The sequence below is a fragment of the Ovis canadensis genome, chromosome 15 (genome assembly GCF_042477335.2).
Source record: "Ovis canadensis isolate MfBH-ARS-UI-01 breed Bighorn chromosome 15, ARS-UI_OviCan_v2, whole genome shotgun sequence".
NCBI classification, from domain to species: Eukaryota; Metazoa; Chordata; class Mammalia; order Artiodactyla; family Bovidae; genus Ovis; species Ovis canadensis.
Window position 1 is genome coordinate 68,774,701 of NC_091259.1, and position 23,035 is coordinate 68,797,735.

At 39.6% G+C, this 23,035-nt stretch overlaps 1 protein-coding gene across 1 annotated transcript in view; it reads right to left on the reverse strand.

The window, feature by feature from the left end:
- Nucleotides 1–23,035, reverse strand: part of DCDC1 (doublecortin domain containing 1) — a 482,101-nt gene that overhangs the window by 41,198 nt on the left and 417,868 nt on the right. The window contains exons 27-32 of the mRNA XM_069554647.1: nt 22,542–22,742; nt 17,068–17,161; nt 13,522–13,692; nt 6,371–6,556; nt 4,115–4,318; nt 2,588–2,789 (exon numbers count right to left, since the gene is read on the reverse strand). Coding sequence (XP_069410748.1) covers nt 2,588–2,789; nt 4,115–4,318; nt 6,371–6,556; nt 13,522–13,692; nt 17,068–17,161; nt 22,542–22,742 — 1,058 coding nt within the window. The remainder of the gene's footprint in view (nt 1–2,587; nt 2,790–4,114; nt 4,319–6,370; nt 6,557–13,521; nt 13,693–17,067; nt 17,162–22,541; nt 22,743–23,035) is intronic.

Consider the following 23,035-nt stretch of genomic DNA (forward strand, 5'->3'; position numbering starts at 1 on the left):
CATTAACACAAGCCGAGAATTTACTATGTACTGGGCATTTCACTAAGACCTCTACCTACATTATTTCATACAATTCTAAAAATGATACTCTGAGGTAGGTTCATTTCTCTTCTGCACAATAACTGAGACTTCATCACATAGCCAGGTGGGGACAGAATCAGAATTAGAAGCCAGGCCATCTACCTCCAGAGCCGGTGTCCTTAACCATCACCTTTATATTAATAGTAAGCCTGATACTGAGTTTTTGATTGATGTCTGTTTCTTTTAACTTCCTCAATGCAAACTAATGGCATAACTCCAAGTCGTGATTCAGTACAGGAGACGGCCAGCTAATCTAATGCACCTGAATGATTCAAGGATAACCTTTAGAATATGAGGGGAAGGGATGGTCATACCCTTTTGGCTGACCTGCTCAAAATCACATTACTTCCAACCAGGTTTTAAATAAGAATTTGAAAGAAGAATGTTCAAAATTGTAAATCTTCCAGAACCTGGAGATCAGATGTTCCATGTGCCAAATAAAGGCAGAACTATATACTTTAGTGATCAGCTAGGCATTAAATGTTCACAGTTATTTCTTTAAAACGCATTAGAAAACAAAACAAATAACATCATTATAAAATCATTAGAAAAAAATATTGGTCTCTGCCTCCAGAGACCTCCAGTGCCTCCTGGCACTGAACTCCCCAAATTCTTGCATTTTCCTAAGTGGTAGAGAGCACTAGTGTCAGCTTTTGTTCTAATTACTGACATAGAGCTCCAAACTTCTCTGGAGTTTCCCGGATGCTAGCAGTTTCTTTGGTTCTAATGAGATGAGTCCTGGTGGACTCCGGATGGGGGCTGGTCACCAGAAAGTCCAAGCCATGCTTAGAAACTTCGAAGTGTCAACCCTATTCCCTGTTCTTCAGATAGGGACAGGAAATGGAGTTAATGATGAATCATGCCTACATGGCTCATCATTAGTTCCACTTCTAGTCCCTCTCAGAAGTCTCCATGAAAAACCCCAAAGTACAGGGTGCAGAGAGCTTCTGGTTTGGTGAGCTCATGGAGGTGCGTGGTGAGTGGAGTGTCAGAGAGAACACAGAGTCTTCCTTACCCTATGCTTCTCTTTCATCTGGATGTTTTATCTGTACCCTTTATCATATCCTTATAAAATAAATGGACAAACAGTAAGTAAACGGTTTTCTTGAATTCTGTGAGCTGCTCTAGCAAATTAAGTGAACCCGAGGAGGGTGTCATGGGAACTTCCAATTTATTGTCAATCAGTCAGAAGCACAGGTCTGGACATCTGAAATGGGTGTGCGGAGAGCAGTGTTGTAAGACTGCACCCTTAACCTGTGAGATCTGACCTTATCTCTAGGTAGATAGTGTCAGAATCGAGTTAAATTGTAGGACATGCTGCTAGTGTTTCACAGTTGGTTGGTGTGGGGAAAAAATTCCACATGTCTTATGTCTGATGAATGTGATAGTAGTATGAGAATAAAGAAGAGACGCATAGGCAGAAGAGCGGGTTTTCCTTCCTTAATCCCACACATAATAATGATAACTAACATCATTAAATTGGTAGAGCATCAACCAAGCATTGATCTAAATGATGTATATTCATATGTATATGTATTCATAATCATATATACTCTTGGGAATATACATTCATATTTATGAGCACTGAATGAGTATATATATATATATATATATTCACATGTCTATTAGTGTTCTCATTTTACAATGAGAGGACTGAGGGACAGAGAGTACCCATGATCATTCAGCTAGCAAGTGATAGGTAGGAGTGGAACCTTGACAGTCTTAGGTCCAAAACCCACATTCTTAACCTTGAAGCCATGTCTCTCAGTAAACTGCTGAATCACTGCTAGCAAGACTCTTGTTCATGTAGCAATTATTGTTGGGGATACAGGCCCTGCCTTCAAGTTGTACACAGTCTAACGAGACGCACAAAGACGTAAACAGATAAGTATAACACATTGGTCTAGGAGCTGCACTACGGAGACATTTGCTGGTGCTTCTGGGAGTTTCTAGGAGCAGTGGAGATGGGCAGAGGCAGGCTAGAGGAGTCAGAGAACAGCAGGTGTAGAGAGGATACTTTCTCTTCTAATCGTGGGAAGAGATTTGCTCTGATCTAATCCAGCTTTCTTAAGTGGTGTTCCGCTGGTTTTGATTCTGAATATAAGAACCGAACCACTTAACGGCAGATTCACGTTGTTGTATGGCAGAAACCAGTATGACACTGTAAAGCAATTATCCTCCAATTAAAAATAAATTTTTTAAAAAGGTATAAAATTAAAAAAAGAAAAACAGAACCTGCTCATGTTGCACAAAGTAGCCAAACTGTCAAACGTATTTTATAAACACCAGGAAATTTGTTTATTGTCTTGATTCTGAAACCAAATTTGCATTAAAAAATTTTGTTCTTAGTATTCTGCAAGGTAAAAATGATATGAGAATTTCGTAAAAGAGCAGCTTCCTGTGATTTTTTCAGTTCTCAAAGGACTGACTGAATGAAAGACGTACATATAACTCTCATATGACCAACATAAGTAGAATCAGCTAAATCCTGTAGCATGTAACCAACCTTTCACACTTTTAACAGGTATCTCTTTGGTTCCAACAGGGTCTGCCTCTTCCTTTGGTTCCTCAGAATCTCTCTGAATAAAAGATTCATCCATAGCCCATAAAACCAGATTACGCAAGGAACTTATGGTGGTTCCATCTTTGGTATATATTTTGGAGGCTGCTCTGGCCAGACCAAGTTGTTCTGTACATTCTGTAAGCAGCTAAAAACACAGACTATAAGGAACTGAGAGGAAACAGTGGTAGAACTGGGGATAATCAGGCAGAGTGCGTTATTTTTAGAATTCTGAGAAAATTCTTTAATTTGAGAAAATAGAAAGCAATAACTACCAACTTGATCTTTGATTAGAGATGATTTTTGATATTAGATTGTCCTATGTAATTTCACAAATTAGTCCAGTCCAGCTGTGAAAATTCTTAGCTCCAAAAATTGAACGCAGCAGCTGATGTGTGTTAATACATTTTATCATCAGAAGTATTTATTTCCTAAGAAATGTTAACCTAGAAATTGACTTTCAACCATGTTGCTTTATAGTGAATAAAATTATTCCAACACTTCAGATGAGCTGCTTTAAAATAAATGAGTCCTTGACTTTCAAACCAAGAACTGACATATTATTACTTCCATTTGGCAGATGGGAAATTGGGCTGAAAGGTTAACATTTTTCCCCAAGACCACAAAAGCTAGGGTCCCAGGGTGGATTTTGGAGCTGGTGACTTTTGTCCTTTGCCTAGACCATTGAGCAACAATATTTTCATTTAAAAAATCTCTTCAGACTCAATCAAAGGGGTGAGTGAATAATTGTGTGTGTGTGTGTGTGTTTGTGTGTGTGTGTATGTGTTAATACTTGCAAAGAAATCTCCAGGGTAACTCCCCATCATATTTAAGATTGCATATAAAATACATTGATAAAGGTATTGGCCAGAACCTACAGACATAAGACCATTACCAAGCAACTGAAGGACAAAGCTGGGTTTGGACCCCAGGAATGCTCCATCCTCCCAGGACCACAGGGACCAGCGTCTAAGACAGAAGCCACATATTCCCTCCTAGCACAACTCCTGCTTCTCCAATCTGAAAATAACCCTGTCACCAAGCAAGTGCTCAGCTTCTCCAGATGATAAATGAGGTGGGATCTCAAAATATTCAGATGACGTACAACTTGAAGTGGGAAAGGAAAGGAAGGAAGAAAAGGCTTTCTGTCTGTCACAAGAGTGAAGAAATTCTGGTAGCTTTGCCTTCCCCTTGCCTTTTTTTTTTTTTTTTTTTTTTTTTACCCTTCTTTGCTCTGGAGCCAATCTGAAAACTGTATTCTGCTTTCTCATTTTTCTAAGTCTATAGCCAAAGAAATACAATCAAAAAGAACATCTTTAAGAAAACAGAGATCTTGATCTCATCAGCTTAAATGGGTAAAACTGGTCTAGGATATTTGTCACTCAATCCCGCTGCTTTTTTTTTCTTGTCAGAAGAATCACCATTATCATTGCCTCTAAGGATGCGAGAAACATTTAAGTGATAGCCACTTACCATGGGGAATGTTCCAGCCACAATTAACTTTCCATTTCGATATCCATCTCCATTTTTGTATGCAATTATTTTCACTGCCTTCTGGTTCGTAACTGCCACGCCACAATGAGATACAACTTGCGTGCAGGTCTTCATCCGTAAAGATAATAGATGCTCTTCATAATAACTCAAAGTGTTTTCAGCCTCACGAGAAGATAAATCAGTCTGATTTTTTTTAAAGAAAAACAACATAGATTGACTCAAACTTTTTTCCTTTTTAGTGTTATATTGTTATACTTCAGCCTTTTAATTTGTGTTTGTACATGTATGCGGCATCTAAATTTTGAAATGTTTACTTCATATGATCATATATCATATAGGTATTTGATGCTGTAGTCAGAAGGATATTAGGTCCAAACTCCTTGGTTCTCCTCCCAGCCCTGTCACTGAGCCTCTAGGTGACTTTGGGACTCTGGCTTGTGTTTCTGGCCTTCTCCTGTTTTCTACTTTGCCTTGGAGAAGAAGGATGCCAGGGCCAGAGAGAGCCTGGGGATGAAGCAATGGACAGCAGGACTAAAGGTATTCTCTGAATCTTTAACTTTAGGATGATGTCATCCTAGGGTGGCAGATATTGATGTATGGGGAGGGGAATGAGCATAGCCTTAATCACGTGGCAATCAGGGTGGTAAACACCACACTTCACCTTCCCTATTCATCCTTAGTCAAGAAGCTGGCCTGAGGGAAAAGCTGTGTCTGAGATGTGTAACACTGGGGATTCTTTTCAATCAGCTCACCCACCCCCCACCTCCTTTACACCACCCCATTATCACCTCAGCAAAGCCAAATGCCTGCAGGCTTTCCCGGAGGACTGACTCCCCTTCTCCTTCAGAGTTACTGGGGTTTCAGTTGGTGTCTCTTATAACTGTGTCAGGTTTAGGGCAGAGAGGACGGCGATCTGGGAACAAGTTGGGCCAGCCTGAAGAGCAGACCAGGTGGAAGGTTCCTACTCATAAAGAACTGCTCCTTTTTATATAGGTGTGTAAGTTTCTCTTTAGTTCTACTTGCTTCTAAACTTGAAAGAAAGGATTTTTTCTTAAAGGTGTCATTTAAATTTTTTTTTGATATATCATTTTACTTTAATTAGCTAAAAAGAAGAAGAAGAAGAAAAAACCAAGATTGATGGCATTGAAAGAGAAGAAAGCATACATGGAAAACTGATATGGAGACCAGAATGAAATACGCATAAAAAAGCTACTACAAGAATCATTTTGATTAAGGACTGTATAATGTTGTTGTAAACTAGTGAGGTTTTGAAAATACTGTGAAAATATAGATTTTAAACAAGGCTCCAGAATGAAGAAGAAAGAAAAGAACTAGAAAAGAACTCACATTCATAAATACTTCAGAGGGATAGGTCTTGATAAGGGAAGCATGTTTTGTGTGTGTTTTTTTTTTTAACTCTTTTAAAAAAAAATGTTTATTAATGCCAAATTGTCGCTTTTAGTATCATGTTCTAAGACTTTGCCTTTGAGTTTTTTGTAAAAAATTTTACTTGTTAGTTTACAGTGTGGTGTTACTTTCTGCTCTACAGCAAAGTGGATCAGCCAGACGTAGACCTATATTCCCTCTGTTTTGTAATTCCTTCGTATTTTGGTCACCACAGAGCACTGAGTTCCCTGTGCTATTCAGGAGGTTTTCACTATTTATCTATTTTATACATAGCAGTGCGTATAGATCAATCCCAATCTCCCAACTGAATGGTGCCACTTTAAATTAAGAAAACAGCAAAGCAGTAGAGACTTTTTTCCTCCATGATGCGATTAGTATCAGACACAAATGCATGAATTCAGGCATTCAACCTGAAGAGCCATTAACAACAGCACATCAAATGAGTCCTGAAATGTTCTATAACAGCATAAAAGGAGTTTACTCCATGGATGGAGGCAAAAAGCTGCTCCACCAAGTAAAGATTTGTAGTTACTTTCTCATCTAAAAGCAACAGGGAGAGTAGTGCAAGGTGTCAGTAGATGATTAAAGCCTCAGAAGCGCCCAATTAACTTCAGAGTGTGTATCGAACTATTAACAGACAATGTATTTTAAGTGACGACGGGGAAAAGGAAATCAATGCAGGTGGAATGGTAAAGGGGCATCAGTAAAAGATGAATTAGATGAATTAGATGAGTGGAGATGAACTTGAGTGCAAGGCAAATAACGAATGCATCAAAGTTTCCAGACTCATGCCGCACATGTATCAGCAGAGCTCAGATCATTACACACCTTGGCCACATCAATGACCTTGAAAGGCCCACGTGAGAAGGGCTTCTGGGTCTCGGAGGTCGAGGCACACAGGAATGGGAGCCCTGGAAGCAGCTGTTCCAGTCCCTTCTCTGCTCTCACGGATCGTCCACATGCCAAACAGAGCATCGTTTTCTTCTTTCTACAGGGTGAGAGGTAATAATATCCCTGGAAAAGGATAAAGATGTTTTGATTTGGATGCATCTAAATTATGATAGCATTTTGTAGAATATTTTGCCATACAAATAAAGCACTGTTATAATCTCCAAATGCTAAATTTGAAATCACAACACGAGCACATTATTTCACTCCCTAATTATTATATTTTTTAAAACCACATTATTTCCAAACACTGTTGATTGAAAAAGCCCGGAGGCAATGACAGTTCAATATAGATGAGTATAACTTGTATTCAGAATCAGAGTTTCTTGGAGGAATGGTCCATTCCACATTTGGGACAGGATATACAGCAAGTCCTGTACATATGAACCTTCAAGTTGCGAACATTCAAAGGTATGAACATGTTGCTGTATGCCAGCTGTTGTACCATACTACTGTACTTTTCAAGGTACTGAACTGTAAGATTAAAAATGTTTCCTTTATTTTTTGTTTTTCATGTGTTATCTGTGTAAAAAGTATTATAAATCTGTTACAGTATAATAATATATAGCTGACTGTGTAGGCTAACTTTGTTGGACTTATGAACAAATTGGGCTTATTAATGTGCTCTTGAAACAGAACTCACTCGTATGTAGGGGACTTACTGTATCTTAGACAAGCAAGGTCTCTTGTAGTATCCAGAAAAATAGAAGCCATCTCAAAGTAAAGGTATTATGTCAAAACAGACACAGGAGCCACCATGATAAACATTCCACTGGCTCCAAGTGGGGCAATTTGGGGGCAAAATAAAATGATAACTGAAAAGCTTCAAATATGTTTGAATATGTAAAATCCCATGAGTTCATAATGATGTTAAAAATATAAGTAAAAAAAAGGCAACAAACAAATAAAAATAAAACCACTTCTTATTGGAGTCCATTGGAAGAAAATGCACCAATTTACAACTCTGAAATCGGCCTTTAGAAAGTGCAGAAGATTATTTGCAAAGACGGCCATAATATAACCATCCTATTCTTGTTTTTATGTCCTTTTGAAATGTCATTTTGCTGCTCCTCCAATCAAGAAATAGTTTCTTTCTCCTTTCCTCTTTTCTTTGAATCTGGGCAAAGTCACATGACTTGCTTTGGGTAATGTAGCATTAGCAAATGTGATGCAGGCGGATGCATAAGGAGCGCTGGCACACTGGAGCTTATTTTCTTTTGGCTGCATTTGGAAGCCTGAGCCCACAATGTGAGCTCACTTGAGCTAGCCTACTTGAGAAGTCTTGAAGAGGGAATTCCCTGGCAGTCCAGTGGTTAGGACACTGCACTCTCACTGTCGAGGGCCCAGGTTTAATTCCTGAATGGGGAACAAAAGAAGCATTGAGGAGAACCAAGGCCCCCCAGCTGACAGCCTGTCATGACACCAGTCATGTAATTTGACCATTCAGATACCCTAGAACTGCCAAACTATTGGCAAATAACTATAGTCAAATTCGTGACAGTGCAGAAAGACCAGCAGACCTGCCCAGTAAAATCCAGCCCAAATTGTTGACTCAGGGTATAAAATAGTTAAGCCACTAACATTTTAGGTGATTTGCTATACTATTCTAATAGGTAAGTTATATAGAACAAATATTGATCCTACCATCCTTTACAAACCATAATTCTAGGCAGTCAAATACCTAGCTGAAGAGGTAAAGTTCTTCCTTACATGAAAAATTCAGCTAATATATGTTGGGAAAAGTAATAGAATTAAACAAAATTGACCCTTTTGAAACTTCTAATGAAAATATTGATTTAGGCAATGATCACAGAAAGGCAACACTAAATGGAAAGTCATTGGGAATTGTTCTTTGATGTGAGATTAGGTTGTAATCACCTGAACCCGTGGATAACCGTTACCATTAAAAATGGAAAATCCACACCGTGTCCCTGCATAAGTGATAAATATGAAACACACAGTAAAACCTTTGAAGATTCATGGCCAAAAAAGAGCTGAATATAAATATAATTAAACTGCAGTGTTAAATCTCTCTTATAGGAGTTATGGGAGCCAGAGAAACAGGTTAAAGGATGCCACAGGAAGTGAATAGACAAATCCAAACAAGAGGAGGTCTTCTATAGGATGGATTCTGCAACCAGTAGCACATAGGGATTTTGTTTGAATCCTGACTCCAACTAACCATAAGAAGAATGTTTAGGAGAAACTGGGAAATTTCATTATTAACAGGGCATTAATCCCAGGGACGGAGGAGCCTGGTGGGCTGCCGTCTATGGGGTCGCACAGAGTCGGACACAACTGAAGCGACTTAGCAGCAGTAGCAGCAGCAACAGGTCAAAAAACTTTTTTAAAATGAAAGTGAAAGTCATTCAGTCATGTCCAACTCTGCAATCCCATGGACTGTAGCCTGCCAGGCTCCTCTGTCCATGGAATTCTCCAGGCCAGAATACTGGAGTGGGTAGCCTTTCCCCTTCTCCAGGGGATCATCCCAACCCAGGGATCTAACCCAAGTCTCCCACACTGAAGGTGGACTCTTTACCATCTGAGCCCAGGGAAGCCCTGGAGGCCAAAAAAGGTGTCGTTAATTTTGTTAGCTGTGACAATGGCATAATGATTATAATCGTAAGAAAATGTTCAAATTTTTTAGGTGCAAGATTAAGTATTAGGAGAAATGATATCATGTCTAGGATTTGTAAACATTGCAAAACATTGATAATAGTTGAATTTGGATGATAGGTACATGAGAAGTCATTGAATTAGTCTGTCTACTTTGAAATATGTATGAATGTTTTAAAATTCACTCTCTAATTTGCTTTGTTCCTCACAAGGCTAGGACTTCCCTGGTGGCTCAAATTGTAAAGAATCCACCTGCAGTGCGGGAGACCTGTGTTCAGTCCCTGGTTTGGGAAGATTCCCTGGAGGAGGGCATGGCAATCCACTCCAGCGTTCTTGCCTGGAGAATCCCCATGGACAGAGGAACTGGGCTACAATCCATGGGGTTGCAAAGAGTTGGACATGACTAAGTGACTAAGCACGTCACAAGGCTAAAAGTTAAGTACAGCCAGAGTTAATAGCATCATTCTCAATTTACAGATGAGAAAACAAAAGCTCAGAGAGGGGTTTTTAATTCAAGGATACCCAAGTAGTATGTGGCAGAGCTGACACATAAAGCTGTGACTTCTGATTCCAAGCTTTTGGCTTTGTCATATTTGTCTACTCTATTTAAATACTGAACATTACCTTAATTCAAAGCCAACATTTAGGTGATACTTTTGAAGATACAGTTCTTAAGTTCCACTATGAATTTCTACATGCACATCTGATTTCCATTCTCCTACAAATTACTTGGGGGCAGAAAATTAACATATTTCCTCTCAGATGGAATTCAATGAATACTCACACAGAATAATTTGTACAGAAAAACATGAACTTCATGATAAATCATGTGCCAATGATATTCCTTATTACACTAAAGAAGCCCATTGAAAACATCCAGAAAATGTATTTTCAATCATTAAGACATCGATTCCCATGACTGTGGGGCTGCTGACTATTTTTATGTTCCCCAAATTATTTTACTTTGGCAATGGTGCATATACACAATGTAAACTGAATTTTTGGTTAATTCATTTAAGTTACTACAGACTTTAAACTGCTGCTGGAAAGGAAAAATGAAATATGTGGGGGTAGCTCCAAAGGTTAGTCTGTGTCTACAGGATGCAAACGGAATTTAAAAGTTGAGCAAGTCAACAGCTGGCTCTGTACACAGAATACCAAGCAAGTGGTTTGCCTGATATTTTTCCTCTATAAAATCTCTGAGACTTATTGAAATGACTAATTTGACCTGTTCATGTGACCTTATACAAACATGGCCTATGACATGGGGCTTGTTTGGTCAATAATGACTGGAAGAAACACAAGCTGGAATCAAGATTGCCGGGAGAAATATCAATAACCTCAGATATGCAGATGACACCACCTTTATGGCAGAAAGTGAAGAGGAACTAAAAAGCTTCTTGATGAAAGTAAAAGTATAGAGTGAAAAAGTTGGCTTAAAGCTCAACATTCAGAAAACAAAGATCATGGCATCCGGTCCCATCACTTCATGGCAAATAGATGGGGAAACAGTGGAAATAGTGTCAGACTTTATTTTTGGGGGCTCCAAAATCACTGCAGATGGTGACTGCAGCCATGAAATTAAAAGATGCTTACTCCTTGGAAGAAAAGTTATGACCAACTTGGATAGCATATTCAAAAGCAGAGACATTACTTTGCCGACTAAGGTCCGTCTAGTCAAGGCTATGGTTCTCCCAGTGGTCGTGTATGGATGTGAGAGTTGGACCGTGAAGAAGGCTGAGCACCAAAGAATTGATGCTTCTAAAGTGTGGTGTTGGAGAAGACTCTTGAGAGTCCCTTGGACTGCAAGGAGGTCTAAAGGAGATCAGTCCTGGGTGTTCATTGGAAGGACCGATGTTGAAGCTGAAGCTCCAATACTTTGGCCACCTCATGCAAAGAGCTAACTCATTTGAAAAGACCCTGATGCTGGGAAGGATTGAGGGCAGGAGGAGAAGGGGCCGACAGAGGATGAGATGGTTGGATGGCATCACCAACTCAATGGACATGGGTTTGGGTAGACTCCGGCAGTTGGTGATGGACAGGAAGCCTGGCATGCTGCGGTTCATGGGGTCGCAAAGAGTCAGACATGACTGAGTGACTGAACTGATACTGATTGATATTATTAATATTTATTATTTATGTTATTTATTATTTAAATGATATCATCTATGTAAAAATAAAGTTGCATCAGTATATAATATACAGTAGCTTTCTAGCATATAATAGTTACTTCATTTTAATTTTCTTTTTCTAAACTGGCCAAGCAAACATGGTCTAGCAAGGAAGCTCTTACTCTAACTCTAAACTGGAATTCCAGGGGGAGAGTATGAACTCCCTGAATTCTCATACAAAAAGCTTTTGTTTACACATGTGCATTTTCGGGAAAAGAACATCCATAATTTCACAAGACTTTCAATGAGGTCTGTATCTCTGAAAAGGTTAAAAACTACTTATTTGGAGGCTTTGGGCAGAGGGTAGGTTTCCCCAGACCTAAGAGACATAAACCCTTTTTTTTTTTTTTGAGAATCCCAGAATTGATATATTACTGTATTTTTCAAATTAACCACATTAATTCTATCAGATAGGTTATATCTTAACTATTAGGAAAGGAGAGTTCTCATCTTTTAGAAGAAATGTTGAAAATTGGAAGGTTTTATCCTTATCTAACAAATAAGAACTCTATCATACCTATAATATACCAAAACTTAATAATAAAACCATAATACAATCAGATATTCATGTAGTATTCAAATTTCTACGATTTTCTCACTTTCTTACAGTTTATTTGAAACAATCAAAATAAGGTCAATACATTATGATTAGTTAAATATCTAAGTCTCTTTGAACCCTTATGACCCTCATTTCTCTTTTTTCTTTTATTGTAATTACTCATTGCATATTTCCTCCAATTAGATTTTGGGGGACAAGAACACTTCATAAGTGGTACAATGCATTTCTATCAAGGGGCAACTGTTACGACTCTTTTTGTAGTGTTAGTAGCTAATGACGGTCACTGCCTAGATCCATTAATGTATTAAAGTTCACAACATAATGATATTCTGATTTCCTTATACTTTATTCATTTATTATCTGGGATATTTCTATGAAGTGAAGATTCTCCTTGTCAACTATATTGTTATCCTGAGGTATGGTTCATAAAGAAAGAAAAAAAAAGAGCTTGATTCTTCATTTACTGGTTTTAAAAGTAATGGATTCATTTCTTAGCATCATCTAATTGTGACCACTTGAGCTGTTGCTGTTGCTTAATGTCAGCATGAACATATCTAATGTATGTCAATCTGATGCATTCAGTAGTCATATTGATGCTTACACTGTCTTATCTTTGGAGCCTTTTCAAGTTGACTCAACTTTTTGTTAACATGATGTCAGCACTCTTTGGCTGCATGTTAGCTAACAGCTATGAGATCACAGACAAAGGAGAAAAGGTCAGAGGGGGTTAGCTTAGTGAAAGCCAGAGACATGCAAAATGGTATGACACGTTTAACATCTCTTATTCAGGAGAGCCAGAGAACGATGAGTGAAGAAGCAGCAGGCAAGTTTATAGAGACTTTTGAGGAGCAGAGTAAAGAGGGTCTTGCAGGGTCTTGTAATATATATTATGAGAGTTCAATATTTTGTAGGCCAGTGGTTATCAACGAAAGCAAGGTGCTTCGACCCACAAATATCTCAGACATCTATAAAACATGGTACAATTCCTTAATAATAAAAACTAAAGTACCAAACTTTAGAAATTATTTAAAACTTAGAGTACACCATGCTTAGCCCTACGCTTGGTATAGTGTAATATAAAGTCACTTACAATCATTGGCATTTTTAAAACTTTTAATTTTGTATTGGAGTATAGCCAATTAGCAATGTTGTGATAGTTTCAGGAGGACAGCAAAGAGACTCAGCCATACATACGCATCTATCCTTTCTCTCCCAAACTCCCCTCCCATCCAGGCTGCTACATAACATTGAGCAGAGCTCCCTCTGCTACACAGTAGGCCCTTGTTGGTTATCCATCTTAAATATAGCACTGTGGACCCGTCACCCCAAACTCCCTAACTATCCCTTTCCCCCATTCTTGGCATTTTAACATGCTTTCTGGAGTGGAGTGGTATCGAGTGTGGCAAGCACACCTATGGAGTGAAGTGGGAGCCATTATCCTCCTTCATGCATGTTCTAGTGAGTGATGATGAACCGAAGTCAATGATGGTGAAGGGAGTCAGTGAAACAATATAAGTCGAGGGTAACATCAACATTCCTTCTTTCTTGACCAGAATCAGAGTCTGATTTCATTCACAAGTCAGTGTTTAATTTGTGTGAACTTCAGGTTTTCTGGGGAAAGAAGTTTCTTTATTAAACTAATCCATCCCTCCCTCCTCTTTTTTGTAGGAGGATGAACCACTTACTGGTTGATCAACCTTTTCTTCTCTAATCACAGAAGATGTACAAACACCAGCATAGTTTGCAGCTGTGATCTCTTTATCCAGTGAAGTGCTATGAAAGGCCATAAAAGCTTTCGTACTTTTCATGTAGTTCCACTTTTGATTAGAAGCCCCATTGTTATATGGGTTGTATTTCTGAAAAAAAAAGGAGAGAGAAAAATATGGAGTCAAGTAGAAGAATTTATGATTTGTGTATAGCAATCCTAGTCTTCATTGCATAAATTCAGAAAATACAGATAATTACGCAAAACTCTACTATGTAGTGATAACTACTCTTGATATTGGATGATTATATTTCATATATACTTGCACTCTGATTTATTAAAGAAAAAGGAATCAGAAAATACACAAAATTTGATAACTGCAGTAGTTTTTTGGTTTTTTTTAAAAGTATACATATTTTATTTGATCTTAGGGTATTTTACTTTACCAGTATTCAGCAGTTAAACATGTAGATTGTTTCTCAAATTTTCTTTACTATAAGCAAAAGAGCAACCAACAATCATAAAATAAATCTTTGTGTAAATCCATAACACTTTGAGAACAAACTCTTGAAGAAGAATTGCTAATAAAGGGACAGGATCATTAAAAAATTATGATGTATAATATAAAGCTTTATCATGTCAAAATTTTTTCTAGAAAGGTTATTCTAGTTTACACTTCAATCAGTATTATATAAAATGGTCTCTTCACACTCTTGCCAAAGCATTGAAAATTTAATAAATGAAAAATGGTACCTCGTTGATATTTTAATTTACAGTTCACTGACTACCAAGAAGGTTTTTTAAAAAATATGAGTATACTATATTTTCAGGTGGGTAAAGAACCCACCTGAATTGTGGGAGAGGCATGAGACAAGGGTTCAGTCCTTGGGTCAGGAAGATGCCCTGGAGAAGGGACTAGAAGCCCACTGCAGTATTCTTGCCTGGAGAATCCCACTGACAGAGAAGCCTGGTAGGCTACAGTCCACAGGGTCGCAACGAGTAGGACGTGACTGACGCGACTGAGCATGCGCATACACTCTATTTTATGTATTAGAAACAGCATACTTATCCTGATTATAACACTTGGTTTGAGCATAAGTTAAAAAATGAGTAGTTTCAATTTTAGGGAATTTAAGCCAGTAGATTAGTTCTAACCAAACATATCATGACACTTCAAGGAACTTTATAATGAATAATACTTACTTTACCTAAGAGAGATTGATAGTGAAGAGGAAAATAAATGAGTCTTAAGAATTGATTTAATAGGTCAGACAATACAGCATCCCTCAGAGGTGTGTAAAACAAAGACTATATTTCAAGGAACAGGGAAAGGGTTTAGTAACATTAACCTACCAGGCCTCATTTTTATTATTTTACATGAACATTGATATATTCTTACAAACTGCTTCAAGAAATAAAAATGGAACAGCAAGTAGAGAAAAAACTCTTGAAAGGTAATACCTTGAGATCAAACTCATTTCTTATAAAAATGAGAACCTTAGGGGAAAACCTCCATATCTGTAATTTTATGAAACTGATTAAGGTACTAAACTGCATCTGCATGAGGTTTTACCTCACTGTCGTTCACACCAAAGAGGCACCTATCAGGGGAAAATGTGATGTTATATATACAGTATCTCATAGAATAAAATTTTAGACCCCCATAGACTGTAAGCCGCCAGGCTCTTCTGCCCATGGAATTTTCCAGGCAAGAATACTGGAGTGAGCTGCCATTTCCTCCTCTAGGGGATCTTCCTGACCCAGGGATCGAACCCATGTCTCTTGCATCTCCTGCATTCACAGGCAGATTCTTTACCATTTTCAAGCAGATTCCTGAAGCCCTATCATCACGATAGACAATTTAATTAACCTTTCGTATTTGTTCAGATATTTTACCACTTGAGTTACAGGGAAGTTATTATTAACAATGTGAAAGTCGCTCAGTCGTGTCCAACTCTTTGTGACCCCATGTACTATACAGTCCATGGAATTCTCCAGGCCAGAATACTGGAGTGGGTAGAAGATCCCCTTCCCCAGGGGATCTTCCCAATCCAGAGACCAAATCTGCCTGCGATGTAGGAGACCAGGTTTCAATCCCTGGGTTGGGAAGATCCTCTGGAGAAGGGAATGCCAATCCACTTCAGTATTCTTGCCTGGAGAATTCCATGGACAGAAAAGCCTGGCAGGCTGTAGTTTGTGGGGTCACAAAGAGTCAGACATGACTGACTGACTTATACATACACATTTGTTCAGATTGCTGTATCTCAATTTTGGATTCAGGACCTGCAAAACAAGTTGCCTCACTGCAATTAAAAAATGGCATAAAACAAATTCTATTTGGAGACAATATATTCTGTTCAACAAAAACATGGCAAATACTGAGGAGGACACAGAAAGTAAATGCAGAGAAGGGACACTCCTAAACTTTCTCTCCTCCTGTGTGTCAGTCGTCTGTGATTCTTTGCAAACCCATGGACTGTAGCCCACCAGGCTCCTCTGCCCATGGAACTATCCAGGCAAGAATACTGGAGTGGGTTGCCATCTCCTCCTCCAGGGGATCTTCCCGACCCAGGGATTGAACCTGCCTCTCCTGTGTCTCCTACATTGGCAGGCAGATTCTTTATCATTAACACCACCTGGGAAGCCCACCTACCAAGGAAAAATTACATGCCCATCTAGGAGTGTCTTTGGTAAGTAAGGGTGACAGACAAACATGGGAGAAAAAATCAACTCCATAGGTCTTTACCCAAAATACAAATGAAGCTAGCCTTCTCTGGACTCTAAAAATTGCTTGGCTGCTCTAAATATTTGCAAAATGTTGAAAGTGTATTTCAAATGGGTCTCTTAGTAGAATTAACATTGATGAGCTCACATCCTCGGGAAGACTTCTCTGACCATGGTCTTTACTGCCAGTTGCAAGGTGAGAGGGAACTGGCTTATGTTTCCAAATCATTGAACTTAAAATATGTGCCTCTAACAGGCTTCCCAGGTTGCACAGTGGTAAAGAATCCACTTGCCAGTGCAGGGGTCACAAGAAATGCAGGTCTGATCCCTAGGTGGGGAAGATCCTGTGGAGTAGGAAATGGCAACCCACTCCAGTATTCTTTCCTGGAAAACTCCATGGACAGAGGAGCCTGGTGGGCTACAATCTATGGAGTCACCAAAAGTTGGACACGACTGAACACACACACACAACAGCCATTCGCCTGACTGCACCCACTTCTGAGACACTATGAATGCTTTGGGGATAATTTCTCATGCTTGCCATTGGATTTGATTTAAGTAACTTGCATAGCTCCTGACATGCAGCAAGCCCACAGTCACCATCTGTTGGATTAAACTAAATTAAGGGCTACATAAACATGTTCAATTTGAAATCTAGGCAGATTATTGTAAATATTTTAACAATGGCATTCACGATGGGTTTCTATGACCTCTCTTTCTCCCAACAAGGAAGCACGGAGCTTTCCTTAAATTTAACCAAATAAAGGGTTGTAATTACTCTCTTAGCCTTTGTATATCTTACCTGAGCAATAACCGGGTAGCCACAGACTTCATCTCTAGCCTTGGTCATAGACACTGCCAGCACGAGATCTGGGTTACTCACCAGGTGAAAAGTCCTTGGGAAAACAGGATTAGGCACATTATATTACAGAGTAGCGTTACCAGTTTAGAGCGCCCCCTGTGCTACTTATCTGTGCGTTGCTTCTTAGCTCCATAGAGTCTCTGTGATAATGGATGTGAAATCTTCTAGGCATTTCTCCCTACCATGAGCATGAAATTAAGCTTCCTTGGTGGAGAGTGCTGGAAGAATATGGAAGGAGAAAGGGGCTCTCCTGTTCTTTCTGGCTGTTGCCTGGGGTCAGTGTTTGAAGTGAAGTGAAGTAGCTCAGTCGTGTCCGACTCTTTGCGACCACCGTGCCTACCAGGCTCCTCCGTCCATGGAATTTTCCAGGCAAGAGTACTGGAGTGGATTGCCATTTCCTTCTCCAGGGATCTTCCCGACCCAGGGACTGAACCCGGGTCTCACGCATTGCCGGCAGACGCTTTACCGTCTGAGCCACCAGGGATCAGTGTTTGGGAGTGGGGATACCCAGGGATGCTCTGCCAAACCAGGTGCCCAGATGACACGGTCCCTTAAACCCTCACAGCCCTGGCCTGATGATCATCCGCTTGTGGCCCTCTCGACATGGACACCACGAGCTCCAGGCCTTCTGCTGCACCAGCAACCCCATATCCTCTGCGTTGCCATGTGTCCAGCAACAGCTGTAGCCCACCTATGTTTCAGAGGGTTACTTCCTGCTTACCCAGCAGCCACAGACCTGATCTGACCAGATAAACTGGCCCATTTCTCTGCCATCCAGTGCATAGCACCCATGCTGTGTTCTGAACTCCAGGCTGGGGATGGATCCAGTTCCAAGTTTGTCCTCAACTCTCTCACCCCCAGAGTCCCATACAGAGGGATTTTTAAAAAATCTGATGGTCATTTATCACAGTTTAATAATTCTTTATGTTAAAGAATCCTGTATAAATTTTCTTTCTCTAGACTGTACCCAGACACTCTCCTCATCTGTTTTGCTGTTGAAGAGGTAATGCAGCAGAGAGATTAAGAACATGGATTCTGGAGCCACAATGCCTGAATTTAAATCTTGAATATACCTCAAGATTTGCTCAACAACATTGTGTCTCAGTTTCCTCATCTGTAAAATCAGATAATGGAGCATACCTCACAGGGCTCTCATCTTGGGAATATAATGGGTTAATGCATAGAAAATGCATTGAATATTGTCTGGCTCATGGAACTTAATATGAGCTACTATTATTGATGACTGATTTTTTTATAGCCTTCCCTCAAATTCTTCTTTTCTACATGAGTATTTCCTAAAAGTCAAAGATTTATGTTGAATATTTTCAAGTTATATTGGTGTTAAAAATAAAGCCTCCTTGACTGAAAAAACAGACAAAATTATAGAGCTACCCCCCCAATTCTTTTCCTTATGTCACTTAAAAGCAAAAATAAACCAAACATTCAAGGATATTGTCTGCATAGCAAAAGTCTGCTCTTTATGTCTGTCAACATAGTTGCATTACAGACCAGCAGTGGCATTCCTGCTGTGGAAAGTATAGCTAGTCCTGAGTATAAAATTTAATGATGTGGAAGTGGAAGAAAGGGGGAGAAAGTAGGGGTGGAGGAGATCTGTTGTAAAAATATAGTATTTTTACTTTCAAGACTTAAAAGGTGCTAGATATCTAAATCTCTGAACATAAAACAAAACATTCTCATTGTAAAGCATATGACCGACTCACATTGTTGTACAGCAAAAACCAGCACAACCTTGCAAAGCAATTATATTCCAATGAAAACATTTTTTAATAAATAAAACAGATGAGATAGGAAATACCCCAAACTTAAAAAAAAAAAACAGAATTTGAAACGTTTATATTCCTACAAGACTATCACTATTAAACATACAAAGTGTTTCTTCCTTCTATTCTTAGTTAATGAAGTGTTATTTTAAATCCAAAGTGGGTATTTGATTTTATTTGATTTTATCAAATACCTTTTTAGCATTTATCAAGTCTGTGCACGGTCCGAGTGCTGCTGTTCAATATTGTTCATCTCCGTAGCCTCAGCATGTGGCCTAGCTTGCATCTTGCATTTTCATTGGCACTCAGTAGTAGTCAAATGAATGAATGGTTCTATATTTCCTGCAACTACTTATTGAGGTGGTACCTAGATGAGTTACCTAGCTTTCTCTGTTTCTGCTGCCTAGAACAGACGTTACCACTTCTTGTGTGTATCAGTTCCATGCTCAGCCATGTCAGTGTTGATTTTTTTCTTTCTTTTTGTTGGACAATAGAACGTCACTTGCTCATAGCAGGGGTGCTTACATTCTGCAGGAACTCTGAGCTTATGGATGTCTACATAAAACTCACTATATGCCAAACAACAGTGTGAGAAATTTGTGTCCCAGCAACATCCAGCATAAGGTACAGCCTCTTCTACTAACCCATGGCACAAGTGTGTGCAAACCAACTCAGCCCCTTGAGCTTCAGTTTCCCTAGCTTTAGAACAAGTGAGGAGGATTTTCATCCCTGAGTGTTTTTTCATATTTCCCTTGAGAGACCAAATGACTCACTCAGATTGTGCCAGGGTTGAAAATGGAAGAGAGATACCAGATTATCTCTAAAGTTGACCTGGCATTTTTTTCTGTGTGGCTGGAAACCAAGTAAATGCGTCTCTGGCAATTTCCTCCCTCCTGTCGGTGCCCCTTTACTCATTTCTTGCTGACTGTCCTGGACCATGTGGTCTTCCAGCTAGGCCTTGTTCTCACAGTCATAATTTCCCTTAAGAGGTTTTGCTGATAATTGCTTAAGACATCAGATTTCCTAGTTGTTTTCTATTTTAAATAGGCCACAATGAAAAAGCAATTCAAGACCCAAAGGACCGAATGAAAGGTAGAAAATTCTAGGCACGGAGATAGCACTTGGTGCCTCCCACCATGCTGGCAAACTACCGGGCCAGTGCTCTATTGGTACAAATTCTGATTGGGCTGTTGCCTCAAAAAGTGCTAATTTACTGCCTGGGAAAAATATGGGTGATCAAAAGACTATGGTTCACATAAGTGGGATTTTCTATAAGTTTTGCTACATAGTGTAACCCAGGGTTCTCGAGGCCTCACCAGCTTATCAGAACAAATGGGTTTCAATAACTAATTACAGGGAAAAAAGCAAAAGCAAAATGACAAGGCAAAATGTAGAAGAAAGCTCAGAATTTCTGTCACTATACAGACACATTTTCGCCATGGGACATTTATTCCTCTGAATCAAGCCCCCTAATCAGCAAGACTTCTGCAAAACCTCTCCTGCCCACGTGCTTAGATGGTGACCCACATGTTCATGAGCAAACCCGGTCCCAACGCTGCTCCCCATCGTGGCTCCACTTCTTCTCTCTAGACTCCGCAGTTTCCAACCAGGGATCAATTGATACTGCCATCTCCCTCCAATTGTTCCTCTCTTCTACAGTTTGACATGGGGAGGCCTCAATATGACAGTGTTGCGGAGTGTTCTGGAAAGCGGAAGGAAATTGGAAGACACCATCCCCTTTTGTATTACATGTGGTTAGATTTTCCAAAGCAGTGATGGAGTGCATAGAGTTATAGGCAAGCTTCCCCTTGTTTTTACTTAAGCAGCCTGTCCTTCCCCTCTTCCTGATTTCCCAACAGCACTCAGAATGGAAACCAAAACCAGTACAGACACTGAACGAGACTGAGCAGGACTCAGAACTTGTCCCCTCTTTTGATGACCAAGTGTTTTTTAATGAAACATCAAGTGTGGCTTGGGGTCACTTCTCTCATCCCCCATGCCTGACAGCTCCAGTTCTTCTGCCATGCTCAAATTCCAATTCTTAGGCTCAAGGAGTATAACTACTATAATACAGAAAGCCAAGGCAGTAAGATGCAGCTCTAAATTCCAGAAAAGTAGAGATGGGTAGCACTAGCTTCATGAGCAAGAATTTTTATCTGTTTAGTTCTTTGCTGAAAGTGCCAGCACCTAAAACACTGCCCTTGATAATCCTTTGCAGCTAAATGAATGAATTCTGGTCCCATACAGAAAACTATTCATAGGGACAAAAGCCTGCTTCTTAGCTCCCCCGTCGCAAAGACAGCTTAGCTAGGATGAATGGGGCGAAAGAACACACTCACCAGGTCTGCCTACATGTTGGCTTTTCAGCCGTCTCTAAAACAAGGCCACATGTGTTCCCTGCTGGCGGCTCTGAATCTCAGACCAGGGAGCAGAGGAAGGCTAGTTCCTTTCCTGTCCATGCTGGCTCCTCTGCTGCCGCCTGCTGAAGCGTATACAGTCTCTCTAGAAGCAGCGGTCCCCTAAGCCTTCTGCATCAGACACCCTTCAGAATCCAACAAAAACCACAGCTGTTTCCCAGGAAAAAGAAAAAGTATTGCACAGATATACAAACACATTTTCTGTATGTAGTATTTCAAGAGAATGAAGAGGGCCCTGGAGCCCCCACGATATAACACGAATGATAGACTTGGAAGCAAATCATCTAAAAACCAAGGAGTTGTTCTCTCTCTTGCTAAAGAAATGTTCAAGTATGCACAAAACCAGAGAGAAATGTAAAAGAACCACCACAGACTCAACAGTTATCAACATTCTGCTATTCCTGTTTCATCCACTGCCCCTTGCCCACTTTAAAAATTTTTGCTTTGCTAGAATATTCTAAAACAAATCTGAGCTTTCAGTTTTATCTGTAAATACTACAATGTACATCCAAGTGATCAGGACTTTTTTTTAAAGAACATAACCACTAAACTATTATGACACCCTACAAAATTAAAGCCTTCTTTAATATCACATGCTACCCAGACTGTTTTAAATTTCTTCTGATTGTCTAGGAAATAACCTTTCTGACAGTGGTAAGCTTCAAGCTAGATCCATACAAGGGCCAGTCATGGCACTTGGTTGATATATTTGATTAGGGCAAGAATTCAGTTCAATTTCACTGTGTGAGTAGAAGCCACATCAGTCAGTTATCTGATGGAAGTGGTGGAAGGGAGGGAGGGCATGCATGTGAGGAGGTACAGGAGACTCTGTTAATGAAAAGTACCTCACAGTTTTTAAAATAGGACTTTTTAGAATTCTTACTTGATTTTATGATGTTTTCAAATCATAAAATCAATTAGACAAGCACCTAGTTTTCTCTTGACCTTGGCTCATTAAAACTATGAACCCAATAGGTCAGGCTTCACGTTCCTTATCTGAATCCAGAGTGGATGGGTTGCGTGTAGACTACTGAGCACTTACATTTGATTTCACTTTTTCTTCCTTGAGTAGGTTAAGAAAAAAATCATTGGCTACATTAAAAAGAAAATCCAAAGTCCTCAAATATACCCCTGCCTGCTCTATGGCGACCATGCTGGATCTCTTTGGCTCCCATTCACCTCTTGATATATTAACGCCCAAATATGATGGGTTTACCTGCTGTCTTCCTTGCGCATCCAGCGTTGATGACTATCATCTGCTTTTTTCTCCACCAAAACCACCTCCACGCCTGAGCGCAGGTTGGGGCCTCGCACCCCCAAGACTAGATGAGGAGCAGCGTAGCTTATAATTTGCCCATCTCTGTATTCAAACTGCTGGTGGCAAAGTTTCTGCAATTTGCTCTGTTTTGGAGAATGGCTGAGATAAAGAAAATCCCATTAGTGGCAGAAAAATGTCCTGTGTTCTGATGTGCTGCAGATTGCAAGTTCTGTTGGCGAGAGACCTGCCGTGAACCAAATTCACTTGTAATGGGGAACATCATCAGGAGAGCAGCGAAGCCATTTGCTTTGCATTGTCAAGCTGATGTAAAAAGTAGAATTCTGAGTTTCTTTTGTAATAGGAGTATATGTTTATCCAAGAGAATATGAGAAATTCATCAGCAAAGAAAAATCATTTTAGATCATTTAAAAAGAAAAGGAAGTAGGAGGCAG